Source organism: Carcharhinus amblyrhynchos, chromosome 7 (assembly GCF_965287045.1).
Source record: "Carcharhinus amblyrhynchos chromosome 7, sCarAmb.v2.hapA, whole genome shotgun sequence".
In the NCBI taxonomy this organism is placed as follows: Eukaryota; Metazoa; Chordata; class Chondrichthyes; order Carcharhiniformes; family Carcharhinidae; genus Carcharhinus; species Carcharhinus amblyrhynchos.
Window position 1 is genome coordinate 110,254,052 of NC_137330.1, and position 24,348 is coordinate 110,278,399.

The 24,348-nt window shown below is 44.3% G+C and overlaps 1 protein-coding gene across 1 annotated transcript in view; it reads right to left on the bottom strand.

The window, feature by feature from the left end:
- Positions 1-24,348, bottom strand: part of anapc1 (anaphase promoting complex subunit 1) — a 220,669-nt gene that overhangs the window by 104,679 nt on the left and 91,642 nt on the right. Inside the window, exons 28-31 of the mRNA XM_080192942.1 lie at positions 23,183-23,454; positions 14,669-14,903; positions 5,538-5,629; positions 217-351 (exon numbers count right to left, since the gene is read on the bottom strand). Of these exons, the coding sequence (XP_080049068.1) occupies positions 217-351; positions 5,538-5,629; positions 14,669-14,903; positions 23,183-23,454 (734 nt within the window). The remainder of the gene's footprint in view (positions 1-216; positions 352-5,537; positions 5,630-14,668; positions 14,904-23,182; positions 23,455-24,348) is intronic.

Genomic DNA, 24,348 nt, shown 5'->3' on the forward strand with positions numbered 1-24,348 from the left:
GGTGCGGCACTCTGGAAGCTTGTGATTCCAAATAAATCTGTTGGACTTCTGACTGTGCTCACCCCAGTCCAACACCGGCATCTCCACATCATTATTCATGAATTTGACATCGAAAGCCCGAAACCACAAACTAGTAAAACTGACTTTTGGGTTTTGTAACGTTTAATAATACCATGAATATCACCTGCAAGTAGAGAATGAAATGAAAGTACTGGCCTTGATTTGGTAACTGGGCGATTTGTGCTTCTCTCTGTGGGTTCCAGGTTGGGCACGTCGGTGTCCTCCGACCATGTACTGGTACAGCTGGTCTGGGACATTCAGGTCAGACATGCCAATCAGGTTACTCCCATGCTACAATGCAAGACAACAGAGTAAAACATGTCATCATCAACGCAGGGATACAAGTAACCACTTCAATCCCTACATCACCACTGAACAGCAGTGGTAGCTGTGTGTGCCATCTATAAGATGCATCGCAGGAACTTGCCAATGTTCCTTAAACAGCATCTTCCAAACCCTTACAGCTTGTTACTATTGGTCACATCACATCCAATACAAAGCTGTCACCTGTTACATTTTAACAGAGAATTTAAAAGGTTCACAACCGTTTGAGTGAAGTGATTTCTCCTCATCTCAGTTCTAGATGATCATCCTCTTATCCTGAGGCTGTGACCCCCGTGTTTTAGGTTCCCTGAACTGTGGAAACAATCTCTCTGTGCCCCTTCAGAATCCTGTACGTTCTAATGAGATCACTTCTGTTTTCCTCCCATAGTCCAAAAATGCATAGGTTAGGTGGAATGGCCACGCTAAATTGCCGCTTAGTATCAAGGGGACTAGTAGGGTAAATACATGGGGTTATGGGGATAGGATCTGGGTGGGATTGTGGTCAATGCAGACTCAATGGTCCAAATGGCCTCCGTCTGCAGTGTAGGGATTCTATGATTCTCTCACTCTTCTAAACTCCAGAAAATATGAGCCCAGTTTACTCAGCTTTTCAGTATAGGGAAACTCGCTCATCCCAGGGATAATTTAATGAACACTTGGAGTACCACCTCCAACACAAGTATTATAGTCTTTCTTGAACACGGAGACCAAAACTGCACACAAGATTGCACATACAGATTCACCTGCACGAGCATAACAAGATTTTTCTATTATTATATTGCAATCCCTCCACAATAAAGGCAACATGCCACTTATCTTCCTAATTACTTGCTGCACCTGCATGCTAACTTTCTGCATTCCTTTACAAGCACACCCATAATTCTTTGAACATCAACACTTACAAGTTTCTCACCTTTTAAAAAGATATTACTCCGTCTGTTCATCTAAGTCATTAATATAGAATACAACTCTGAGACCCCAGCACTGATCCACCTGGCAATCCACTATTCACTGCCTGCCATTTTGGAACAGGCCCAATAATGCCCACTTTCTGTTTTCCACCTGCAAACCAGTCCTCTATCTGTGTTAATGTATTCCCCCCAAAAGCCCGTAAGTTCTTACCTAGTCTATCAACCTTTCTTGCAGCATCTTATTGAAGGCCTTTCAGAGATCCAGACACACTACAGCTATTAATACCTCTTTTTCTACCCTACTAGTTACATTCTCAAAACTCTAAAAATTTGTCAAACAGGATTTCCCTTCCATAAACTTTTTTAAGTTTTCTGCCTTGCCTAATTGAATGCCTTCATCATATTTTTTGATCATTTTGGGCAGCACGGTGCCACAGCGTGCCTCACAGCGAGATGGACCCGGGTTCAATTCTGGCCTAGTCTATGTGGAGTTTGCATGTTCTCCCTGTATCTGCGTGATTGATTTGATTTATTATTGTCACATGTATTAGCATACAGTGAAAAGTATTGTTTCCTGCACACTATACAAAGCATACCGTACATACAGAAGGAAAAGAATGCAGAATGTAGTGTTACAGGCATAGCTAGTGTGTAGAGAAAGATTAACTTATTTTAAAGGTAGGTCCATCAAAAGGTCTGATGGCAGTGGGAAAGGAGCTGTCCTTGAGTTGATTGGTACGTAATCCCAGATTTGTTGTATGTTTTTCCTGACAGAAGGGGGCGGAAGCGTGGGATACTTCTGTGTGCCCCATTTCTCTCTCCCTCTCTCAAAGATGTGAGAGTTAGGTGGATTGGCCATGCTAAATTGCCCCTGAGTGTCAGGGGGATTAGGAGGGTAAATACATAGGGTTATGGGGATAGAGCCTGGGTGGGAGAGTTGCTGGTGCAGGTTTGATGGGCCAAATGGCCTCTTGCTAAACTGTTGGGATTCTATGATTGATTCTATGATACTAATGATTGCCTCACTTCTCATTTATCTAAACTAAAGTCTATCTAAACCTATCTAAAATTGGCAATTTGATCTGTCCGGATAGCTTTGAATGCTACAAAGTCCTTGAGTCATTACAAACAAATGTAATACTGCCAAATACTTTCCCTTAACTAGTGAATATGTGACCCTGGAAAGATCACTTGCTGCTTCCGAGATACAGTTTCACCATCATCATGTCCATCTGCTTCCTGTTACTGCAATACTTATCAGTGTTAACTTGAAATAGCTTCCCTTGCATTAGCATGAATACATTTTCTTGTAATAACATTAGAATTAAAAAGTATACAGCAGAGAAGAAAAAAGACTAGCGCGGTACAGATAATTGTTTAATTTGAGGTCAAAATTTCCCATGCTGAATCTTACACAAAGCTCAAATGGCAAAACTGCACATGCAGAGCTGGAAAATTGAAAACAAAGGAGAAAAAGGTGGAAAGGGTTAGGTTAGGTCAGTCAGCAACAATAGGCAAAATATTTCAGGTATGATTCCTCCTAATTTGGATGTAGAATTCAAAGCTGGAATGCTACCTCACCTGTTTCCTCTGCAGGCTTTGCCTGACCGATTACATGTTAGACATACTCCACATCACATTTTATTGTACAGCACGCTGTACAGCAAACAGGCCATTCAGCCCAATGGATTCATGGAGGTGCTTGTGCTTAACATATGAATTAGGAGGAGTAGTAGGCCATTTGGCCCTTCGAGCCTGCTCCACCTCTCAGTAATATTATGGCTGATCTGATTGCAACCCAACTCCACATTCCCCCCACCCCTGATAACAGTGGTTAGCACTGCTGCCTCACAGTGCCAGGGACCTGGGTTCAATATCTGGCTTGGGTCACTGTGTGTGTGGAGTCTGCATATTTTGTGTGTCTGCGTGGGTTTCCTCCGACAGTCCAAACGGCGTGCTGGTTAGGTGTATTGGCCATGCTAAATTCTCCCTCAGTGTTACCCGAACAGGTGCCAGAGTGTGGAGACTAGGGTATTTTGACAGCAACTTCATTGCAGTGTTAACGTAAGTCTACTTGTGACACTAATAAATAAAACTTTAAAACTTTTCACCCCTTTACTTAAAGAATCTATCTCTCAGCCTTGAAAAAAAATCCCTTCCTATAAAAGCAGAAATGTCTTATTAAAATAAACCAATGTCCAGAATGCAATAGTTCCCCTTTTTCAAAAAAAAAGAATTCAAAGTTGTACTCTGATCAGAAGAAAATTACAGTAGAAAGCTTACATTCACAAGAATTGAAAGGAACATAGCCCCTTGAGTCTGCTTTGCCATTCAAATGAGATCTGACTGATTTGCAACTTAATTGTATAAAGTTCCCTTTGCCTCACATCCCTGAACACCTTTGGAATTTATCAGCCTCCAATTAAAAAATTAACAGTTGATTGAATATCAACTCTCATTCATGGGAGAGAATTTCAAACTTCTGCCCCCCTTTGCCTGTAGAAGTGCTTCTCAATTTTGCTTCCAAAAGGCCTGGAACTGGACTATTCTCCCAGTTCTAGGCTCTGCAACCTGCTATTGCAGTTTCCCTGTATCAACCTATCTGCTCGACTTAATATCTTGAATACATACACATAGAAACAGAAGGTAGGAGGAGACCATTTGGCCCTTCGAGCCTGCTCCACCATTCAACACGATCTTGGCTGACCGTCCAATTCAATAGCCTAATCCTGCTTTCCCCCCCCATAACCTTTGATCCCATTTGCCCCAAGTGCTATATCCAACTGCCTCTTGAATACATTCAATGTTTTGGCTTCAACTACTTCTTATGATAATGAATTCCACAGGCTCACCAATCTCTGGGTGAAGAAATATCTCCTCATCTCCATCCTAAATGAGGATTCGGGGTAGACCATTGCATCTACCCTGTCTAGTCGTGTTAGAATTTTATAAGTCTCTATGAGATCCCCTGTCATTCATCTGAACTCCAGCAAAATCAATCCTAACCGAGTCAATCTCTCCTCATGCATCAGTCCCGCCATCCCCTAACATCGATCAGAACATCCTGTAACTGTCTAAGTTTAAGGGAATGCATCTCAGGATTTTGTTCCATAGTAGGTTCATGCATTCAAATATTCGTTAGGCACTGACAAATTTCACATGGCAGAAGAACCAGCAGAGAGGTGAGAAGAGTTAAAAAACCAAAATTCATCCAGGAAGTGTAGGCATCACTGGCAAGGCCAACATTTGTTGTCCGTTCCTGTGGCCTAGACAAAGTGGTGGTGAGGTGCCTTGTTAAACTGCTGCAGTCAGTGTGGTGCAAGTGCACTCACAGTGCAGGTAGGAAGGGAGTACTAGGATTTTGACCCAGCAATAATGAAGGAATGGAGATATATCTCCAAGCTGCAATGGTGTGTGGCTTCAATGGATACCTGCAGGTGCCAGTGTTCCCATGCGTCTGCTGCCCTTGTCCTTCTAAAGTTTATTTATTAGAGTCACAAGTGGGCTTATGTTAACACTGCAATGAAGTTACTGTGAAAATCAGTCGCCACACTCCGGCACCTGTTCTGGTACACTGAGGGAGGACTTAGCATGGTCAATGCACCTAATCAGCATGTCTTTCGGACCGTGCGAGGAAACCAGAGGACCCGAAAGAAGCCCACGCAGACACGGGGAGAACGTGCAGACTCTGCACAGACAGTGACCCAAGCCAGGAATCGAACCCAGGTCCTTGGCGCTGTAGGGCAGCAGTGCTAACCACTGCAGGTGGCAATCGTGGATTTGGGAGATGCTGTTGAAGGAGGCTTGCTGAGTCACTGAATGCATTGCCTGAGAGGATGGTGGCAGAAGGTTCAATAACAACTTTCAACAAGGAACTGAAAAAACACTTGAAATGAAAAATGTGCAGGGGAGTGGGGATGAATTGGATAACTTTGCTCATCTTCCATGCTACAGGATTCTATGGCTATCATAAGCTACAGTGAGAGTGAACAAATGTCCTTCTCCTGAGCGTCAACAATCTGTGATGTTTTGATGTGGACTTGCCTGCATGTTAGATGTGCACGTTAGGCAAGGTGAGAACTGGACTTGCTCTGATCCTCCCAAGAACCTTATAGCATGCCAATAAATGCCAAGCTTGAAACTGGAATACAAGTCCTGTTTTCAAACGATGAAACCTTTCTCATTGAAAACGTTGGCAAACAAAAACAAAAAAATGTAACCCTCTGCCCAGCAGACACTTACCCCGAGACAGACCATGCCAAGAGCAAGACCAGAAGCCAGCGAGTATGATTCTCTGTCAGTGCAGTTCTCCATCTCTGGGCCTGGAGGCCGACCTAAACAGAGGAAACAGGGCTGATTGCTTTGCTTAAACAAGTCACAATTGAAGGATTACTTTCCCTGGTTTTTTTTATTATTTCCCATTTTCAGCGTCGGCAGATTTTTCCCATTCAGTTAAGAAGCGTTTGCTTTCCAGGAATATAAATGTTCCTTTGTTCCTATTTCCCTCGATAAGGCACTCACAAGACAAATCATAACTGGCCGGGAAGACTCATAGCTTCTGCCTCTCACAAAGATGGCATTTGTTTGGGGAGACAATGGCCTAGTGGTATTATCACTAGACTATTTACCCAGCTAACGTTCTGGGGACCAGTGTTCGAAACCCGCCACAACAGATGGTGGAATTTGAATTCAATAAAAAAATGTCTGGAACTGAGGATCTACAGGTAAGCATGAAACCATTGTCGATCGTTGGAAAAATCCATCTGGTTCACAAACATCCTTTAGGAAGGAAATCTACTGTCCTTACCCGGTCTGGCCTACATCTGACTCCAGAACCACAGCTATGTGGTTGACTCACAACTGCCCTCGGGTAACTCGGGATGGGCAATAAATGCTGGCTAGCCAGCGGCGTCCATGTCCAATGAATGAATAAAAAAAAGTCACCAGATGTAATACACAGCGGTTAGCACTGCTACTTCACAGCACCAGAAACTTGGGTTCAATTCCCAGCTTGAGTGACTGTGTGGAGTTTGGCAATTAGGGATTTTCACAGTAACTTCATTGCTGTGTTAATCTTAGCCTACTTGTAATTAATAAATCAACTTTAATTTTTAACTTTAACTTTAAATGCTCCTGAACTTTTTTCTGTGATTTGTTCCCTCCTGATCTTTAGTTGCAACAGCGCTGATCGCTGTGACACTCCACTAGTCACAGACTGCCATCCTGAAAATGTGCCTCTTATTCCCAACTCTCTGTCTTTTATCAGTTAGCCAATCCTTTAACTATGCTGATGTACCATCCCCAACACCATGTATTTCAAAAAAGCACTGGCTCGATTTCCAGCCCTTGGAAAACACAACTATCTACCATCCTCCAGTTTAAAAAAAGATTATTTGTTTGTTTATTTATTATTTTCACAAGTAGGCTTACTTGTGAAAATAATAAAACACTGCAATGAAGTTACTATGAAAATCCTCTGTTCAGATACACTGAGGGAGAATTTAGCATAGCCAATGCACTTAATCCAGCATGTCTTTCGGACTGTGGGAGGAAACTGGAGAACCATGTGGAAACCCACGCAGACATGGGGAGAACGTGCAGACAGTGACCCAAGCCAGGAATCAAACCTGGATCCCGAGCGCCATGAGGCAGCAGTGCTAACCACTGTGTAACTGTGTGGTTCATTTGCCGGGATTTTCCATTTAATTGGAAAAGCCTGAAACCAGACGGAGAATCAGCATTTGACCCACCAACAGCTATGGTGGCCTTTTCCTGCATATCATTTTGTTGAAAAGATTAAGGGGCACAGGTTTCACGATGCATCGCTGACAGAATGGCCCGAGATTCTCCCGCCCTGATGTGACCTCAGGCCTTGTGTAATCTGGGTGCCATATTTAAAGGCCACCCCTACACAATGCGAGCACTCTCTAACAGAGTTAAAGGTGCTCAAAAGTCAGGCTTCCAATTGGAGGAAACATTCAAAGTGTACTGGCCTTCATTAATCGAGGGATTGAGTTTAGGAATCGGGAGGTAATGCTGCAACTTTATAAGACCCTTGTCAGGCCTCATTTGGAGTACTGTGCGCAGTTCTGGTCGCCTCACTATAGGAAAGACGTAGAAGCTATTGAAAGGGTACAGAGGAGATTTACAAGGATGTTGCCTGGACTGGGAGGCATGCCTTATGAAGTTAGGTTGAGGGAGCTGGGACTCTTTTCCCTGGAGAGACGAAGGTTGAGAGGCGACCTGATAGAAGTTTATAAAATGTTGAGAGGAATAGATAGGGTGGATTCTCAGAGGCTATTTCCCCGGGTTGAAATGGTCGCTACGAGAGGACACAGATTGAAGGTGCGGGGAGGCAAGTACAGAAGTGATGTTAAGGGTAAGTTTTTCACTCACAGGGTGGTGAGTGAATGGAATCGGCTGCCGTCAGTGGTGGTGGAGGCGAACTTGCTGGGGTCTTTTAAAAGACTTCTGGATGAGTATATGGGATTTAATGGGATTGCGGGTTATAAATAGGTCTATAGATTGGTAGGTGTTGATGTGATCGGCCCAACTCGTGGGCTGAAGGGCCTGTTTGTGCTGTAGTGTTCTATGTTCTATGTTCAGTGACGCCTCTCTCGTGCCCCTGCTGGTGCAGGTCACCCAGAAAGTCCACTACCCCTGCTCTGGGTGAAGAACCTCATGACATGGAGATGCCGGCATTGGACTGGGGTAAACACAGTAAGAAGTCTCACAACACCAGGTTAAAGTTTAACAGGCTTATTTGATAATAAACACCACTAGCTTTCAGAGTGTTGCTACTTCATCAGGTGAGTGGGATTTCAGTTCACAAACAGGGCGTATAAAGACACAAACTCAATTTACAAAATAATGGTTGGAAAGCGAGTCTTAACAGGTAATCAAGTCTTAAAGGTACAGAAAATGTGAGTGGACAGAGGGTTAAGCACAGGTTAAAGAGATGTGTATTGTCTCCAGCCAGGACAGTTAGTGAGATTTTGCAAGTCCAGGCAAGTTGTGAGGGTTACAGATGGTGTGACACAGGCCCAAGATCCCCGGCTTGCAAAATCTCACTAACTGTGCCGGCTGGAGACAATACACATCTCTTCAACCTGTGCTTAACCCTCTCTCCACTCACATTGTCTGAACCTTTAAGACTTGATTACCTGTAAAGGCTCGGACTCCAACCAGTATTTTGTAAATTGAGTTTGTATCTTTATATGCCCTGTTTGAGAACTGAAATCCCACTCACATAATGAAGGGGCAGTGCTCCAAAAGCTAATGCTTTTGCTACCAAATAAACCTATTGGACTTTAACCTGGTGTTGTGAGACAGCCGCGTACAATGCGGATTATTTTTCAGTATGTGCCTGAGGGGTTAAAAGTTCAGGAGCAATCAGTGGCACTCTTAGGAATTTGTGTTGCTTGACTAGGCGTAATTGCTTCAGAAGCTAGACTCCAAGCGTGTCAAAGGAGCTGATGCTGAACGGTTTTGGCTGCAGAAGATTGCTCAATCTCAAAATGTGTTGGGCGATTTACTCATCGCTCCCCCAACCCCTGGAATGTGCTTAGATAGTTCCCCCACACACCTCCACCCACCCTCCCATCCCCTCAAATGCTCCTGCCCTGAAGGCTACCCTCAGTGCAGCATGGTGGCACAGTGGGTAGCCACAAGTGCCAGGGACCTGGACTCGATTTCATGGCTTGGGTCACTGTCTGTGTGGAGTTTGCACTTTCTCCCCGTGTCTGCATTGGTTTCCTCTGAGGGGTCCAGTTTCCTCCCATAGTCCAAAGATGTGCATGTTCGGTGGACTGGCAATGCTAAATTGCCTCTTAAGTGTCAGTTAGGGTAAACGCATGGGGTTATGGTGATAAGGCCTGGGTGGGATTGTGGTTGGTGCAGACTCAATGGGCTGAACGGCCTGTTTCTGCACTGTAGGGTTTCTACGATTCTATGCTGCCGCAGGTTGTCTTAATTTTAAGATTTCAACCTCAGAATTAATGAAAGCAATACCAGTGATTATTCCAAATAAAATCATAGCCAATTCTCAATCTTGATCTCTAACCACCCCAATATATTACTCCTCAACTTGTCAGTTCTGGCAAAAAAGATGTTCTAACCACTAGAGACTGTCTTCATAACCTCAATTCCCTCTGTCTCTGCTGACACTCTAGTTCATGCAGCCAATGCCTTCCCTTTGCTCTTACATCCTTTCTAGACCGGGATGACAAAAATCTGTTTATTATTAACTGTGTATAATTAAGGGCACCCCATTAGAAGAACCATATAATATATTCATTTAGGCTGACTGAAAATTACCATCAAGAACTTCAATCCCCTCATCTTTCAAGAGGGAGTATAGTGAAGGTTTATCAGGCTAACTCCTGGGGTGGCAGGCTTGTCATATGAGGAGCAACTGCGTCGGTTAGGATTATGTTCACTGGGGTTTAGAAGAGTGAGAAAGGATCCCTTGGAACTTATAAAATTCTAACAGGGTGAGACAGAGTAGATTCAGTAAGAATGTTCCCAATTGTGGGAGAGTCCAGAACGAGGGGTTATAGTTTGAGGATAAGGGGTAAAGCTTTTAGAAATGAGGTGAGGAGAAATTTCTTCACCCAGAGAGTGGTGAGTCTGTGGAATTAACTATCACAGAATGTAGTTGAGGCCAAAACATTGTCTGGTTTCAAGAAGAAATTAGATGTAGCGGTTGGGGCTGAAGGGATCAGTTCCACTTTCCCGCTTTCTCCCCATAACCCTTAATCTCCTTGCCGATCAAAAACCTATCTACCCGCGTCTTAAATATATTTAGCGAGCTAGCCTCAACCACTTCAACGGGCAGAGAATTCCAGAGATTCACCACCCTTTGAGTGAAGAAGTTCCTCCTCAACTCCGTTCTAAACTGCACCCCCCTTATCTTGAGGCTGTACCCTCTAGTCCTGCTGTCCTTTCTGAGCGGGAAGAACCTCTCCACCTCGACCTTATCCATCCCTTTCATCATCTTATACATCTCAATGAGATCTCCCCTCATCCTTCTAAACTCTAACGAGTACAAGCCAGTCTCTTCAGCCTGTCCTCATAGCTCAACCCCCTCAACTCCGGTAACAGCCTAGTGAACCTCCTCTGCACTCCCTCCAAGGCCAAAATATCCTTGCGCAGGTGCGGCGACCAAAACTGCACACAGTACTCCAGCTGCGGCCTCACCAGTGCCCTGTACAGTTGCAGCAAGACCTCCCTACTTTTATATTCAATCCCCCTCGCTATGAAGGCCAGCATCCCATTCGCCTTCCTGACCACCTGCTGCACCTGTAGGCTGGGATTTTGCGACTCATGCACAAGGACCCCCAGGTCCCTCTGCACCATAGCGTGCTGCAGCTTTTCGCCCTGTTAGTAGTCCTTCCTACCATTATTCCTACCAAAGTGGATAGCCTCACACTTGCCAACATTGTATTCCATCTGCCAGGTCCTCGCCCACTCACTCAGCCTATCTAGATCCCTCTGCAGACTTTCCACACGCTCCACACAATTTGCCATTCCACCTATCTTTGTGTCATCAGCAAATTTCGACACCTTACACTCGGTTCCCTCCTCCAGATCATCTATATAAATGGTAAATAACTGAGGCCCCAGCACCGACCCCTGGGGCACTCCACTAGTCACCAACCGCCAACCCGAGTAGCACCCATTGACACCCACTCTCTGCCTCCTATTGGACAGCCAATCCCCTATCCACGCTAACACCCTAACCCCAACTCCATGTCCCCTAACCTTCTGTAACAACCTTTTGTGCGGCACCTTATCAAACGCCTTCCGAAAATCGAGAAACACCACATCCACCGGTTCCCCTCTATCCACCGCACTAGACATATCCTCATAGAATTCCAATAAATTTGTCAGACACGACTTCCCCTTAACGAAACTGTGCTGCGTCTGCTCTATCAAACAATTCTCCTCAAGATGCCTCGCTATTTTCTCCTTGATTACGGATTCAAGCATTTTTCCTACAACAGACGTTAAACTAACCGGCCTATAATTCCCTGCCTTTTGCCTGCTACCCTTTTTAAACAGCAGCGTAACATTAGCTGTTTTCCAATCCTCTGGCACTTCCCCAGAATCCAGCGAGGTTTGGAAAATAATCACCAAGGCATCCACTATCACCTCCGCCATTTCCTTCAGAACCCTTGGATGCATTCCATCCGGTCCTGGGGACTTGTCCACCATCAGTCCCTCTAGTCTGTCGAGCACTGCCTCTCTAGTAACAATGATTTCATTCAGGCCCTCCACTCCTACCATCTTTCCATCGTTAACACCCGGCAAACTATTCGCATTCCGTGAAGACCGAAGCAAAAAAGTTATTCAAGGCCTCAGCCATTTCCTCATTCCCCCACCACTAAATCCCCCCTCTCATCCTCTAAGGGTCCAACATTCACCCTAGCCAGCCTTCTCCTTTCTATATGTTTATAAAAACTCTTACTATGCTTTTTTATATTTAGCGCTAGCCCAGCTTCATAGTTTATCCTTCCTTTCTTTATCAACTTCTTCGTCATTCTTTGTTGATATTTAAACCTCTCCCAATCCTCTTCTTGCCCACTACTCTTAGTCACTCTAAACGCATCAGCTTTTAATTTAATACTCTCCTTTACCTCCTTCGTTATCCAGGCTGATTATCTCTCCGCCTACGGTCCTTTTTAACCATCGGAATAAATTTCTGCTAAGCACCAAGAAAGATCTCCTTAAAGATCCTCCGCTGTTCCTTAGCAGACCTACCTCCCAATTTGCTCCCCCAATCAACATTCGCCAATTCCTCTCTCATCTTATCGTACTCCCCTCTGTTCAAACTAAGGACACAGGTCCAGGATCCTACTTTCTCCTCCTCCATCTGCATCAGAAACTCCACCATACAATGATCACTCTTCCCAAGTGGATCCTTCACCACAAGGTCCCTAATTCTACCTGCCTCATTACATAACACTAGATCTAAGATAGCTCGCTCCCTCGTCGGCTCCAACACACTGTTCAAGGAAACTATCCCGGCAGCATTCCAAGAACTCTTCCTCAAGACCACTGCGTCCAACATGGGTCGACCAATCAATATGTAGATTGAAATCCCCCATAATTATCGCCGTTCCATTCCTGCATGCCGCATTTATTTGCGCTTTTATAGCCCGCCTTACCTCTGGGTCATTATTTGGGGGCCTATAGGTGACACCCACCAGCGTCTTCCTCCCCTTGCTGTTCCTAATCTCCACCCACAACGATTCCACATTCTGCTCTTTGGTGCCTATATCTTCCCTTACTACCACCCTGATACTATCCTTAATCAGAGCTACCCCCCTCTTTTTCCTCCCGTCTATCCTTCCTAAACACTTGATACCCCTGGACATTCAGCTCCCAGTCCCTGTCACCTTGCAACCATGTCTCTGTAATGGCCACCAGATCATATCCATCTGTGCTGATCTGCGCCACCAGCTCATTCACTTTGCTCCGAATGCTTTATGCATTCAGATAAAGTGTCTGAATCGTGGACCAGGCTCATAGGGCCTACTTCTGCTTCTAGTTCCTACGTTTCTCTGATGTGCCATACCCAGCCTAACATGCTTCTTCATTCAAAACAATTCTTACTTTCTTAAATGGGAAAAGCTGACTGCAACTTTCATTTCAGTATTTCGAACTGGGAACCAGAAGTCACGATTTTGGGAGGAATGTATGACCCGTGATTCTTTTCCTTTCCTTTCTTTGATGAATGTGATGAAAGTTTCGACGCACGAGGAGCGTTTGAGGACTCTGGGTCTATACTCAATGGAGTTCAGAAGGATGAGGGGGAGATTTCATTGAAACTTACAGAATACTGAAAGGCCTAGATAGACTGGACATGGGGAAGATCTTTCCATTAGTAGGAGACTAGGATCCGAGGGCACAGCCTCAGAGTAACGGAGTTTACCCTGTATAGCTTTGATAAGGAGGAATTTCTTCAGTCAGAGGGTGTTCAACCTTTGGAATTCATTGTCACAGAAGACTTTGGAGGCCAGGTCACTGAGTGCATTTAAAACAGAGGTAGTTAAGTTCTTGACTGGTAAGGGGATCAAAGGTTACTTGTTTACGATTTACATAGGTGATTTGGAGTTGAGGACCAAGTGTAGTGTGTCACAATTCGCAGGTGACACTAAAATGGTTGGAAGATCAAAGTGTGCAGAGGACGCTGAAAGTCTACAAAGGGATATAGATAGTCTATGAGTGGGTGAGGGTCTGACAGATGGAGTACAATGTTGGTAAATGTGAGGTCATCCATTTTGATAGGAATAACAGCAAAATGGGCTATTATTTAAATGGTAAGAAACTGCAGCATGCTGCTGTGCAGAGGGATCTGGGTGTCCTTGTGCAGGAATCTCAAGGAGTTGGTTTGCAGGTGCAGCAGGTAATTAAGAAGGCAAATGGAATTTTGTCCTTCATTGCTAGAGGGATGGAGTTTAAAAACAGTGAGGTTATGTTGCAGCTGTATAAGGTGCTGGTGAGGCCACACCTGGAGTACTGTGTACAGTTTTAGTCTCCTTACTTGAAAAAGGATATACTGGCACTGGAGGGGGTGCAGAAGAGATTCACTCAGTTGATTCCAGAGTTGAGAGGGTTGGCTTATGAAGAGAGACTGAGTAAACTGGGGCTATACTCATTGGAATTTAGAAGGATGAGGGGTGATCTTATTGAAACATATAAGATTATGAAGGGAATAGATAAGATAGAAGCAGGGAAGTTGTTTCCACTGGTGAGTGAAACGAGAACTAGGGGGCATAGCCTCAAAATAAGGGGAAGCAGATTCAAGACTGAGTTGAGGAGGAACTTCTTCACACAAAGGGTTGTGAATCTGTGGAATTCCCTGCCCAGTGAAGCAGTTGAGGCTACCTCATTGAATGTTTTCAAGGCAAGGGTAGATAAATTTTTGAATAGTGAAAGAATTAAGGATTATGATGAGCGGGCGGGTAAGTGGAGCTGAGTCCACAAAAAGATCAGCCATGATCTTATTGAATGGCGGAGCAGGCTCAAGGGACCAGATGGCCTACTCCTGCTCCTTGTTCTAATGTTCTTATGTTATGGGGAAAAGGCAGGAGAATGGGGTTGAGAAACATATCAGTCATGATCGAATAGTGGAGCAGAAGCAATGGGTCAAATGGCCTCATTCTGCTCCTGTATCTTATGGTCTAAATCTTTAACTTAGAGACATGTCAGTTTAAAGTTCCACTCAAAGGATAGCCCCTTGCATAATGATTGATGCCCTTTTGTACTGAAGTGCCATTTAAGATACGAGATTGAACTCCTGCCAAGGGCACAACTGACCAAAGCTTATTTCTTGTCCACATATGAACTCAAAGTGGAACATTCCTCACCTATTTCAGTCAGAAGTACTTCAGCAATATGCCGGTGGGCAGTTCCTTGGTACACAAGTCCTATGCCCATAACGGCCGCAACCTGCAAGTTGTGGGGCACGTCCAGCTCAGTTGAGGTAGGAGGTAACAGTGCAGGGATATGAATGCTCAGAAGACGCGTGACTGATATATCCATTGTGCCCAGCTTTGCAGCAGAAATCCCCAGCAGCAACCCAATGCTGGTCATCTCATGGCCCTGCCAAAAAGCACAAGAAAAACACGTTGTCTTAGAGTCTTTCTTAGATACAGAAAAAGGGGTCCATAGGATAGAAGAATTGGAAACATTACATCCTTATTCAAAATGGGATATGAAAATATGCCCAACAACTACAAGTCAGTCAGTTTAAACATGATCATCGAATCCCTACAGCGCAGAATGAGGCCATTCTGCTCATCTGAGTCTACACCAACTATCTGAAAGGGCATCTCACCCAGGCCCACCCACTGCCCTGTTCTCTTAACCACGCATTTATCCCGCTAATCCCCCGACTTACACATCTTCGACGCAGTAAGAAGTCTCACCACCAGGTTGAAGTCCAACAGGCTTATTCGGAATCACGAGCTTTCAGAGTGCTGCTCCTTCATCACCCATTCACCTGATGAAGCACTGCAAAAGCTCATGATTCCAAATAAACCTGTTGGACTTCAACCTGATGGTGAGCCTTCTAACTGTCCACCACAGTCCAATGCCGGTATCTCGGCATCATACACATTTTGGGACACTAAGGGGCAATTTAGCATGACGAATCCACCTAACCTACATGTGATGGATAGTGGTAAAGTTTTTGGAAGCTTGTTTCAGAACAAACTTCAGTCACCTGGGTAAATGTGAATTAACTAAGGAAAGCCTGTATAAATTACTGAAGTAAAATTGCATTTAACTGACTTAATTGAGTTTTTTGATGAGGTAAGGGAGAATCGAGGTGGTGAACATGGATTTTCAAAAGGCTTTCGATAAAAACGCCACACCACAGGCCTGTCGGCAAAATCAAACTTCTTGGAATAAAAGAGACGGGGACAGCATTGATTCCAAGTTAGCCAAGTTGTTTCTCATTCATTCGTGGGACATGGGCGTCACTGGCTAGCCACCACTTATTACCCATCCCTAGTTGCTCCAGGGCAGTTCAGAGTCAACCACATTGCCGTGGCTCTGGAGTCACATGTCGGCCAGACCAGGTAAGGATGGTAGATTTCTTACCCTAAAGGACATTAGTGAACCAGATGGGTTTTTCCGACAATGGTTTCATGGTCATCTGTAGATTCTTAATTCCAGACACTTGTTTATTAAATTCAAATTCTACCATCTGCCTTGGTGGGATTCGAACCCAGGTCCCCAGAACATTAGCTGAGTTTCTGAATGAATAGTCTGGCGATAATTCTACTAGGCCATCACCTCTGCAAACAGGAAACAGACAGCAGTGGAGAATGGCTGTTCTTTGGACTGGAGGAATGTACACAGTGAGATTCCTCAGGGGCTGATATTAGGACCCTGCTTTTCTTAATTTATCTGAAAGACCTAGACTTGGGTGTGCAAAAAAAAGCAACAGCAATGTGAGGAAAGTCATTTTTAAAAGCTAAAAGCAAAATATTGTGGACGCTGAAAGCTAAAGCTGAAACAGAAAATGCTGGAAAATCTCAGCAGGTCTGACAGCATCCATGGAGAGAGAATACAGCCAACGTTTGGAGTCAGAGTGACCCTTCATCATTTTTAAAAACCAAATAGCTAAGACCTGAAATGCACTGGCACAGCGCAGTGGACGCAATTGAAAAAAAATTGCAGGGCTCTCGGTAGAGTGTGGCAAGTGGGATTCATCAGCACGGACATGGGAAGAAGAAGGGGGATTCCTTTGGTTTTGTAACCATTCTACGATACTACTTGGTGTTTGTGGGATTGGCAGTAGAAGCATTGATGGAAGTGACAGTGGAGATCCAGAGGCTAGTGGTTAGACAGCCTTCTTATCTTCACCAGTCACCCCCTTTTGTCCCCAGAATAAATGCTACACAAGTTGACACCCATTCCCTGGGGAGAAGGGGTAGGGAGAGCAGTCAACCTGCTATCTGACCTGCAGAACCTGCCACTTGCAACGGAATGCAAACCGTAAACAAAAACTCAAGAGTAATATCTCTTCAGATCATAAATTTCTAACACGGCCACAGGATAAATGTGTAACTAGCTACTCAAAACTCACATAAAACAAAACAAAAATGCATCAGATTATTACTGTTGCTTACTTGAAAAGACCACTTTTTCAAAATTCAATTGTTAACAGAACTAATCCAGCTAGCTAGTAAGTTTGTGCAGGCTGTTGTAGGATTGAGGAAATGATCAAAATTTCCATATTTGTGTCAAGGAGTTTAGGTGGAAATGCAAGGATCCTTCACAATGGAAAATTGTACAGTAAAAGTGAAACTGTACCCAACTTTCATATTTCCTTCTTCACTTTCAGCGCAGTGAACGACAAAATGACAAAACATCAAGTCTGCGACCAATGTGCTACCACGTTAGTTGCCCAATAACAAAGCTTCTTAGCACAGATGGTGATGGCCTAATGGTATTATCGCTAGATTATTAAAACCAGAAATTCAGCCCGTGGGTGGCACAGGGGTTAACACTGCAGCCTCACAGCGCCAGGGACCCGGGTTCGATTCCTGGCTTGGGTCACCGTCTATGTGGAGTCTGCACGTTCTCCCCATGTCTGCGCGTGGCTTTTCTCCAGGTGCTCCGGTTTAGTCCCACAGTCCAAAAGATGTACTAGTTAGGTGCATTGGCCATGCTAAATTCTCCTTCAGTGTACTCAAACAGATGCCCAAGTGTGGCGACAAGAGGATTTTGACAGGAACTTCATTGCAGTGTTAAGGTAAGCCTAGTTGTGACACTAATAAACAAACTTAAACTGTTCTGGGGACCTGGGTTCAAATCCTGCAACAGCAGATGGTGGAATTTGAATTCAATAATAAATATCTGACACTAAGAATCTACTGATGATCATGAAACCATTGCCGATTATTGGAAAAACCCATCTAGTTCACTAATACCCTTTAGGGAAGGAAATCTGCCATCCTTACCTGGTCTGGCCTACATGTGACTCCAGAGCTACAACAATGTGGTTGTCTCTCAACAATCCTCTGAAGTGGCCTGTCAAGCCACTCAGTTTCAAACGCAATTAGGGACAGACAATAAATGCTGGCCCAGCCAGCGACACCCAAGTCCCACAAATGAATCAGAAATAAATTACACTGAAAAGCTAGCTTAACACTTAATGACCAATCATTCATTCTCTTCCTTCCTTGCAATTCTTGCTGTTGTCTGGTAATAGAAAGGATCACTGTTTCAAGGAGCACAATAAATTCTGCAACGATGTCAGAATTTACTCACTAGTCACCACCCTTAACATCGACACTTAAAGCAGATTTTATCATTTCTTTCCTGATTATTTCCGTTTCTGATAATGGCACTTTATGTTTTTAACGTGTTAATGATTCCTTTGAACACTTGCCACCCCCAGTTTCAATATCAATGAACCATCTCATGGGATACAACAGAAAGCCAGTTCACCAGGCCTCTTCAGTCAAGAAGACTCAGGTTGGGTCTGCACAGTATGTGGTAAAAACCGAAGAAAGGATTTGACAACTCGCACTGCAACTTCCCTTGAATATTTCACATAACACTGTCCGAGTGGACCTTACACGTTCTCCCTGTGTCTGCATGGGCTTCCTCAGGGTGCCCCAGTTTCCTCTCATATTCCAAAGATGTGCAGGTTAGTGGATTGGCCATGCTACCTTGCCCCTTAGTATAGGTTAGGGAGATTAGTGGGGTAACTATGTAAGATTATGGGGATAAGGTCTGATTCTATTGGCGAGTCAGTGCAAACTTAATGAGCAAAGGGAACTTACTTGCATACCAAAATGCAAACTAGGAGCAGGAGTAGGCCATTTGGCCCATCAAGCCTGCACTAGCATTCAATAAGATCACAGTCATCAATTTGCGTTTCAAGTTCCACATTTATACCTACCCAAAATAATTTTTGATTCCATTGGATGGCATGGTTAGTACTGCTACCTCACAGCACCAGGGATCAGGGTTCGGTTCCCGGCTTGGGTCACTGTCTGTGCAGAGTCTGTACATTCTTCCCATGTCTGCATGGGTTTCCTGGGCTTGAGTTTCCTCCCACAGTCCAAAACACATGCTGGTTAGGTGCATTGGCCATACTAAATTCTCCCTTAGTGTACCCAGACAGTAGTGTGAAGTGTTCCGCTGGAGCGTGGCGACGGGGGGATTTTCACAGTAACTTCATTGCAGTGTTAATGTAAGCCTACTTGTGACAAATAAATAAACTTTAAGAATCTACCAACGCCCACCTTAAAAATATTCAATGACCTCTGACCTCCACTGTCTTCTGAGGCAGAGTGTTCCAAAGTGCACAACCTTCAGACAGAAAAATTCTTCTCCTCTCTATTCTAAAAGGCAGCCCCTATTTTTAAAACAGTGCCCTCTAGTTCTGACTCACCAATAGAGGAAACATCCTTCCCACGTCTATCTTGTCAAAACCATTCAGGATTTTATATACCTCAAGAAGTCAATTCCAGTGGAAACAAGTCCCATCTGTCCAACCTTCCCTCATAAAACAGTGCACTTATTCCAGGTGTCAATTTAGTAAGCTTGCTCTGAACTCCTCCATAGCATTTACATCCTTCCTTAATAAGGAAACAAAAGCTTCATGTAGCATTAGCGATGTGATGACCTGTACAACTGAAGGATAACATCTTTACTTTTAGGAGAGGAATTGAACATAATAAAGGATAGCATTCCGTTAGCCTTCTTAATGACTTGCTGCACTGCATACTAACTTTTGCTATTCATGCACTAAAATATCCAGGCCCCTCTGCAGCGTTCTCCGTTTAAGCAAAACTCTCCCTCTTCATTCTTCCTGCCAACTTCTCATTTTCCCACATTATGTTCCATTTGCCAACTTCCTCAAGTCCTCTCCACAATATGTTTTCCTACCTATCTTTGAGTCATCTGCAAATTTAGCCAACATGACTTCACTCAACTCACCTAAGTCATTGATATAAATTGTAAAAAGTAGAAGAATCAGTCGAGACCCCTGCAGACACTACTCATCATATTTTGCAATTCAGAAAAAGACCCATTTATGCATACTCTGATGTCTGCCAGCCAATCTTCCATCCAGCTAATATATTAATACCCCCTACATTATGGGCTTTCATTTTCCACAATAACCTTTGATGTGGCACCTTATCAGATGCCTTCAGGAAATCTAAATACCGTACATCTCCAGGTTCCCCTTTATCCACAACACTTTCTACTTCAATAACATCAATAAATTAGTTAAACATGACTTCCCTTTCACAAAATCATGCTGACTGTTCCTGATTACTTTGAGTTTTCTAAGTGCCCGGTGATAATTTATTTAATGATTGATTCAAGCAGCTAACCCACAATCCTCCTGGATCCGCTAATTAAAGGTCCTATCTTTATGTCCCAAGTGCCCTAAATGGAGGAGCAGAATTGAAGGGCCCATGGCTATCACCGTTCCTAGTTCTTACAGAATCATAGAATCCCTAAGTGCAAAAGGAGACCATTTGGCCCATCGAGCCTGCACCGACAACAACCCCACCCAAGCGATCTATGTAACCCCACGTATTTACACTGCTAATCCCCCCCCGACACCAAGATACAATTTAGCATGGCCAATCAACCTAACTTGTACATTTTTAGACTGCAAGAGGAAACCAGAGCACCTGGAGGAAACCCATGCAGATACGGGGAGACCACGCAGGCTTCACACAGACAGTGACCTAAGGCCAGGATTGAACCCGGGTCCCGGTGCCACCCTCGGCAGGCAGAAATCTGGATTTGATTTGATTTATTATTGTCACATGCATTAGCATACAGTGAAAAGTGTTGTTTCTTGCATACTGTTCATAGAGAAGGAAACAAGAGTGCAGAATGTAGTGCTACAATCATAGCTAGGGTGTAGAGAAAGATCAACTTAATGCAAAGCAAGCTCATTCAAAAATCTGACAGCAGCTGGAAGAAGCTGTTCTCGAGTCGGTTGGTACGTGACCTCAGGCTTTGTATCTTTTTCCTGATGGAAGAAGGTAGAAGAGAGAATATCCGTGATACATCGGGTCCTTAAATATGCTGGCTGCTTTGCTGAGACAGTGGGAAGTGTAGACAGAGTCAATGGATGGGAGGCTGGTTTGCACGATGGATTGGGTTACATTCACAACCTTTTGTAGATCCTTGTGGTTTTGGGCAGAGCAGGAGCCATACCAAGCTATGATACAACCAGAAAAAATGCTTTCTATGCTGCATCTGTAAACGTTGGTTAGAGTCATAGCTGATATGCCAAATTTCCTTAGTTTTCTGAGAAAGTAAAGATGCTGGTGGGCTTTCTTAACTATAGTGTCAGCGCGGGGAGACCAGGTCAGGTTGTTGATGATCTGGACACCTAAAAACTTGATGCTCTCGACCTTTTCTACATCATCCCCAAAGTAAAAAAGAGGCATATTCTCCTTTACCCTTCCTGAAGTCGATGACAGTCTTCTTTGTTTTGTTGACATTAAGGGGGAGATTATTGTTGCCACACCAGTTCACCAGATTCTCCATCTCATTCCTGTACTGTCTTGTCATTGTTTGAGATCTGACCCACTACAGTGGTGTCATCAACAAACTTGAAAATCGAATTGGAGGGGAATTTGGCCAAACAGTCGGAGTATAAGGAGTATAGTAGGGGGCTGAGAATACAGTCTTGTGGGGCACCAGTATTGAGGATGATCATGGAAGTGTTGTTGCCTATCCTTACTGATTGTGATCTGTGGGTTAGGAAGCTCAGAACCCAGTCACAGGGGGAGGTGCCAAGGCCCAGGACCTCGGAGCATGGAGATGAATTTCATGGGACTAATGGTGTTGAAGGCTGAGCTGTAGTCAATAAACAGGAGTCTGACATAGGTGTCTTTGTCATCTTGGTGTTTCAGGGTTGAGTGCAGGGCCAGAGAGATGGCATCTGCTGTGGACCTGTTGCGGCGATAGGCAAATTGTAGTGAATCCAGGCAGTCCAGGAGGTTGGAACTGATTCGTGCCATGACTAACCTTTCGAAGCACTTCATAATGATGGATGTCAGTCACCGGCCGACAGTCATTAAGGCATGCTGCTTGGTTTTTCTTAGATACCAGAATGATGGTCGCCTTTTTGAAACAGATAGGGACCTCAGATTGTTGTAAAGAGAGGTTGAAGATGTCTACAAATACCCCTGCCACCTGATCTGTGCAGGATCTGAGTGCTTGTCCGGGTACCCCACCCGGGCCAGTCGCTTTCTGTGGGTTGACCTTCGAGAAAGCTGCTCTGACATCTGCAATGGTGACCTCGGATGCAGGTTCATCCAGGTCTTCCAAGGTGGAGACATGCTCTTGCTGACCTCTTGCTCAAAACAGGCGTAGAATGCATTGAGTTCATCAGGGAGGGATGTGTTGGAGCCGGCGATTTTTCATGCCTTCATCTTGTAATGACAGGTAGCTTCGCTAATTTTGCATGCCCGTAGTTCTGAGGAAACGTCGGATGGCTAAGATCAGCAGAAACCGGGCACTGAACCTCAGCTCACTGACCTCTGTTGCATTTTGACCTTAGCATTATTAGTCAGCATATTAGAACAGCTTCTTTCTTGCTGCCATTAGATTTTTGAATGGACCTACTTCACATTATGTCGATCTTTCTCTACATACTAGCTATGACTGTAACACCACGTTCTGCACCCCCTCCTTTCCTTCTCTATGAATGGCATGCTTTATCTGTATAGTATGCAAGAAATAATATTTTTCACTGTGAAACTGTGAGATGATGGCCTATTGGTATAATGGCTAGATTATTAATCCAGAAACTCTGCCAATGTTCTGGGGACCTGGATTCGAATCTCACCATGGCAGACTGTGGAATTTGAAATCAGTGAAAAATAGCTGGAATTTAGAATCTACTGATAACCATGAAACCACTGCCAATTGTCGGGAAAACCCATCTGGTTCACTAATGTCCTTTAGGGAAGGAAATCTGCCATCCTCACCTGGTCAGGCCTACATGTGAGTCCAGAGTCACTGCAATGTGGTTGACTCTCAACCATCTTCCAGGGGCAACTAGGGATGGACAATAAATGCTGGCCAGCCAGGCACGTCCATGTCCCACAAATGAATAAAAAAGGACAAACACATGTGACAATAATAAGTCAAATCAAATCAGGCAAGGTACCTCATATAATTCGAATAACCATTTGGAATGGGAACAGCCAAATATTTGCATTGGAAATCATCAGTGGACAGGAAATCTATGAATGCTTAAAATACCAATGATGTGGCTGATTTACCTCTTGCATAAGACACCCCACTTCAGCCTAACTTAACTCTTGTGTGCACAGAGGTTGCTGCAAACCGGCAACATTTTTGGCACCCCTGATGCCTACCTTACTGAGGTAGTCGTGAATGCTCATCGTGGTCAGTTTACTCAGGTGCCCGTTGAGCCCCAGCGCCATCAGCAAGCCAGCGTACTCATTGGTTAGCTCTGTGTTTTTCTGTCTGTTGTACACAATCCAGGCGGAGTCTATCTGGGAAGCCGGGGCAACCTTTAAGCCAGCCGCCACCCCGTTGTGAAAGCTGGCCCAGCTGGCCATGTTGGGCGGCACATCAATGTTCCCGCTGTTCAGGTCAACGGTCGTATTGCGAGGAGGAGCCCGTCCTAGTCAGCAGAGACAACAAAGCAGGACGCCAGTTAGCACAGAAGAAAATGGATCATTTCTCGCCAACAGTTCATAGTAAAACTCCTCAAGTGAAATAAGAATAATTACATGGAATATTCGCAACCCAAGACAAGCCATACTGTTATGAATTAATTGGGTGTGTTAAGCTCAAGGTTCTGAATGTATGTAGCAGTGGCCAAATTTTTTAAAATATTCATTCGTTAGACATGGGCATCGCTGGTTGGTCAGCATTTATCGCCCATCCCTAGTTACCCTTAGAAGGCAGTTGAAAGTCACCCACATTATACATATCCTTAACGTTGTGAGATATTCTGAGGTGTTTTACAATCAATGAAGTAATTTTGGAGTTTAGACACTGCTGTTATATAATAATGCAACCAATGCTTGTATTTATAGAATCATAGAATCTGTACAGTGCAGAAAGCGGCTTTTCGGATCACTGAGTCTGCACCAACAGCAACCCCACCCAGGCCTTATCCACCTATTTACCCTGCTATCCCCCAACACTGAGGGTCAATTTAGCATGGCCAATCACCCAACCCGCAGAGCTCTGGAGGAAACCAGAGCACCCGGAGAAAACCCACACAGACACGGGGAGAGTGTGCAGACTCTGCACAGAGAGTGACCCAAGCCAGGATTCGAACCCACTGTTCGCCATTAATGCAGACAAGCATCAGAAGGTTTTTATAGCCATGTGCTACTAAAGATGATATTGGACGGTATGTTTTAAATGGCTTAAAACTAACAAATATAATTGAAGCTCAGTACTGTTTGCATCAACCATGTGATTCAACTTATTCAGATATTCAGGGTCTGAAGTAAAGGAATAACGTGAGTGTTTAAACACTTAGTTCTTTTTGTTCTTTCATGGG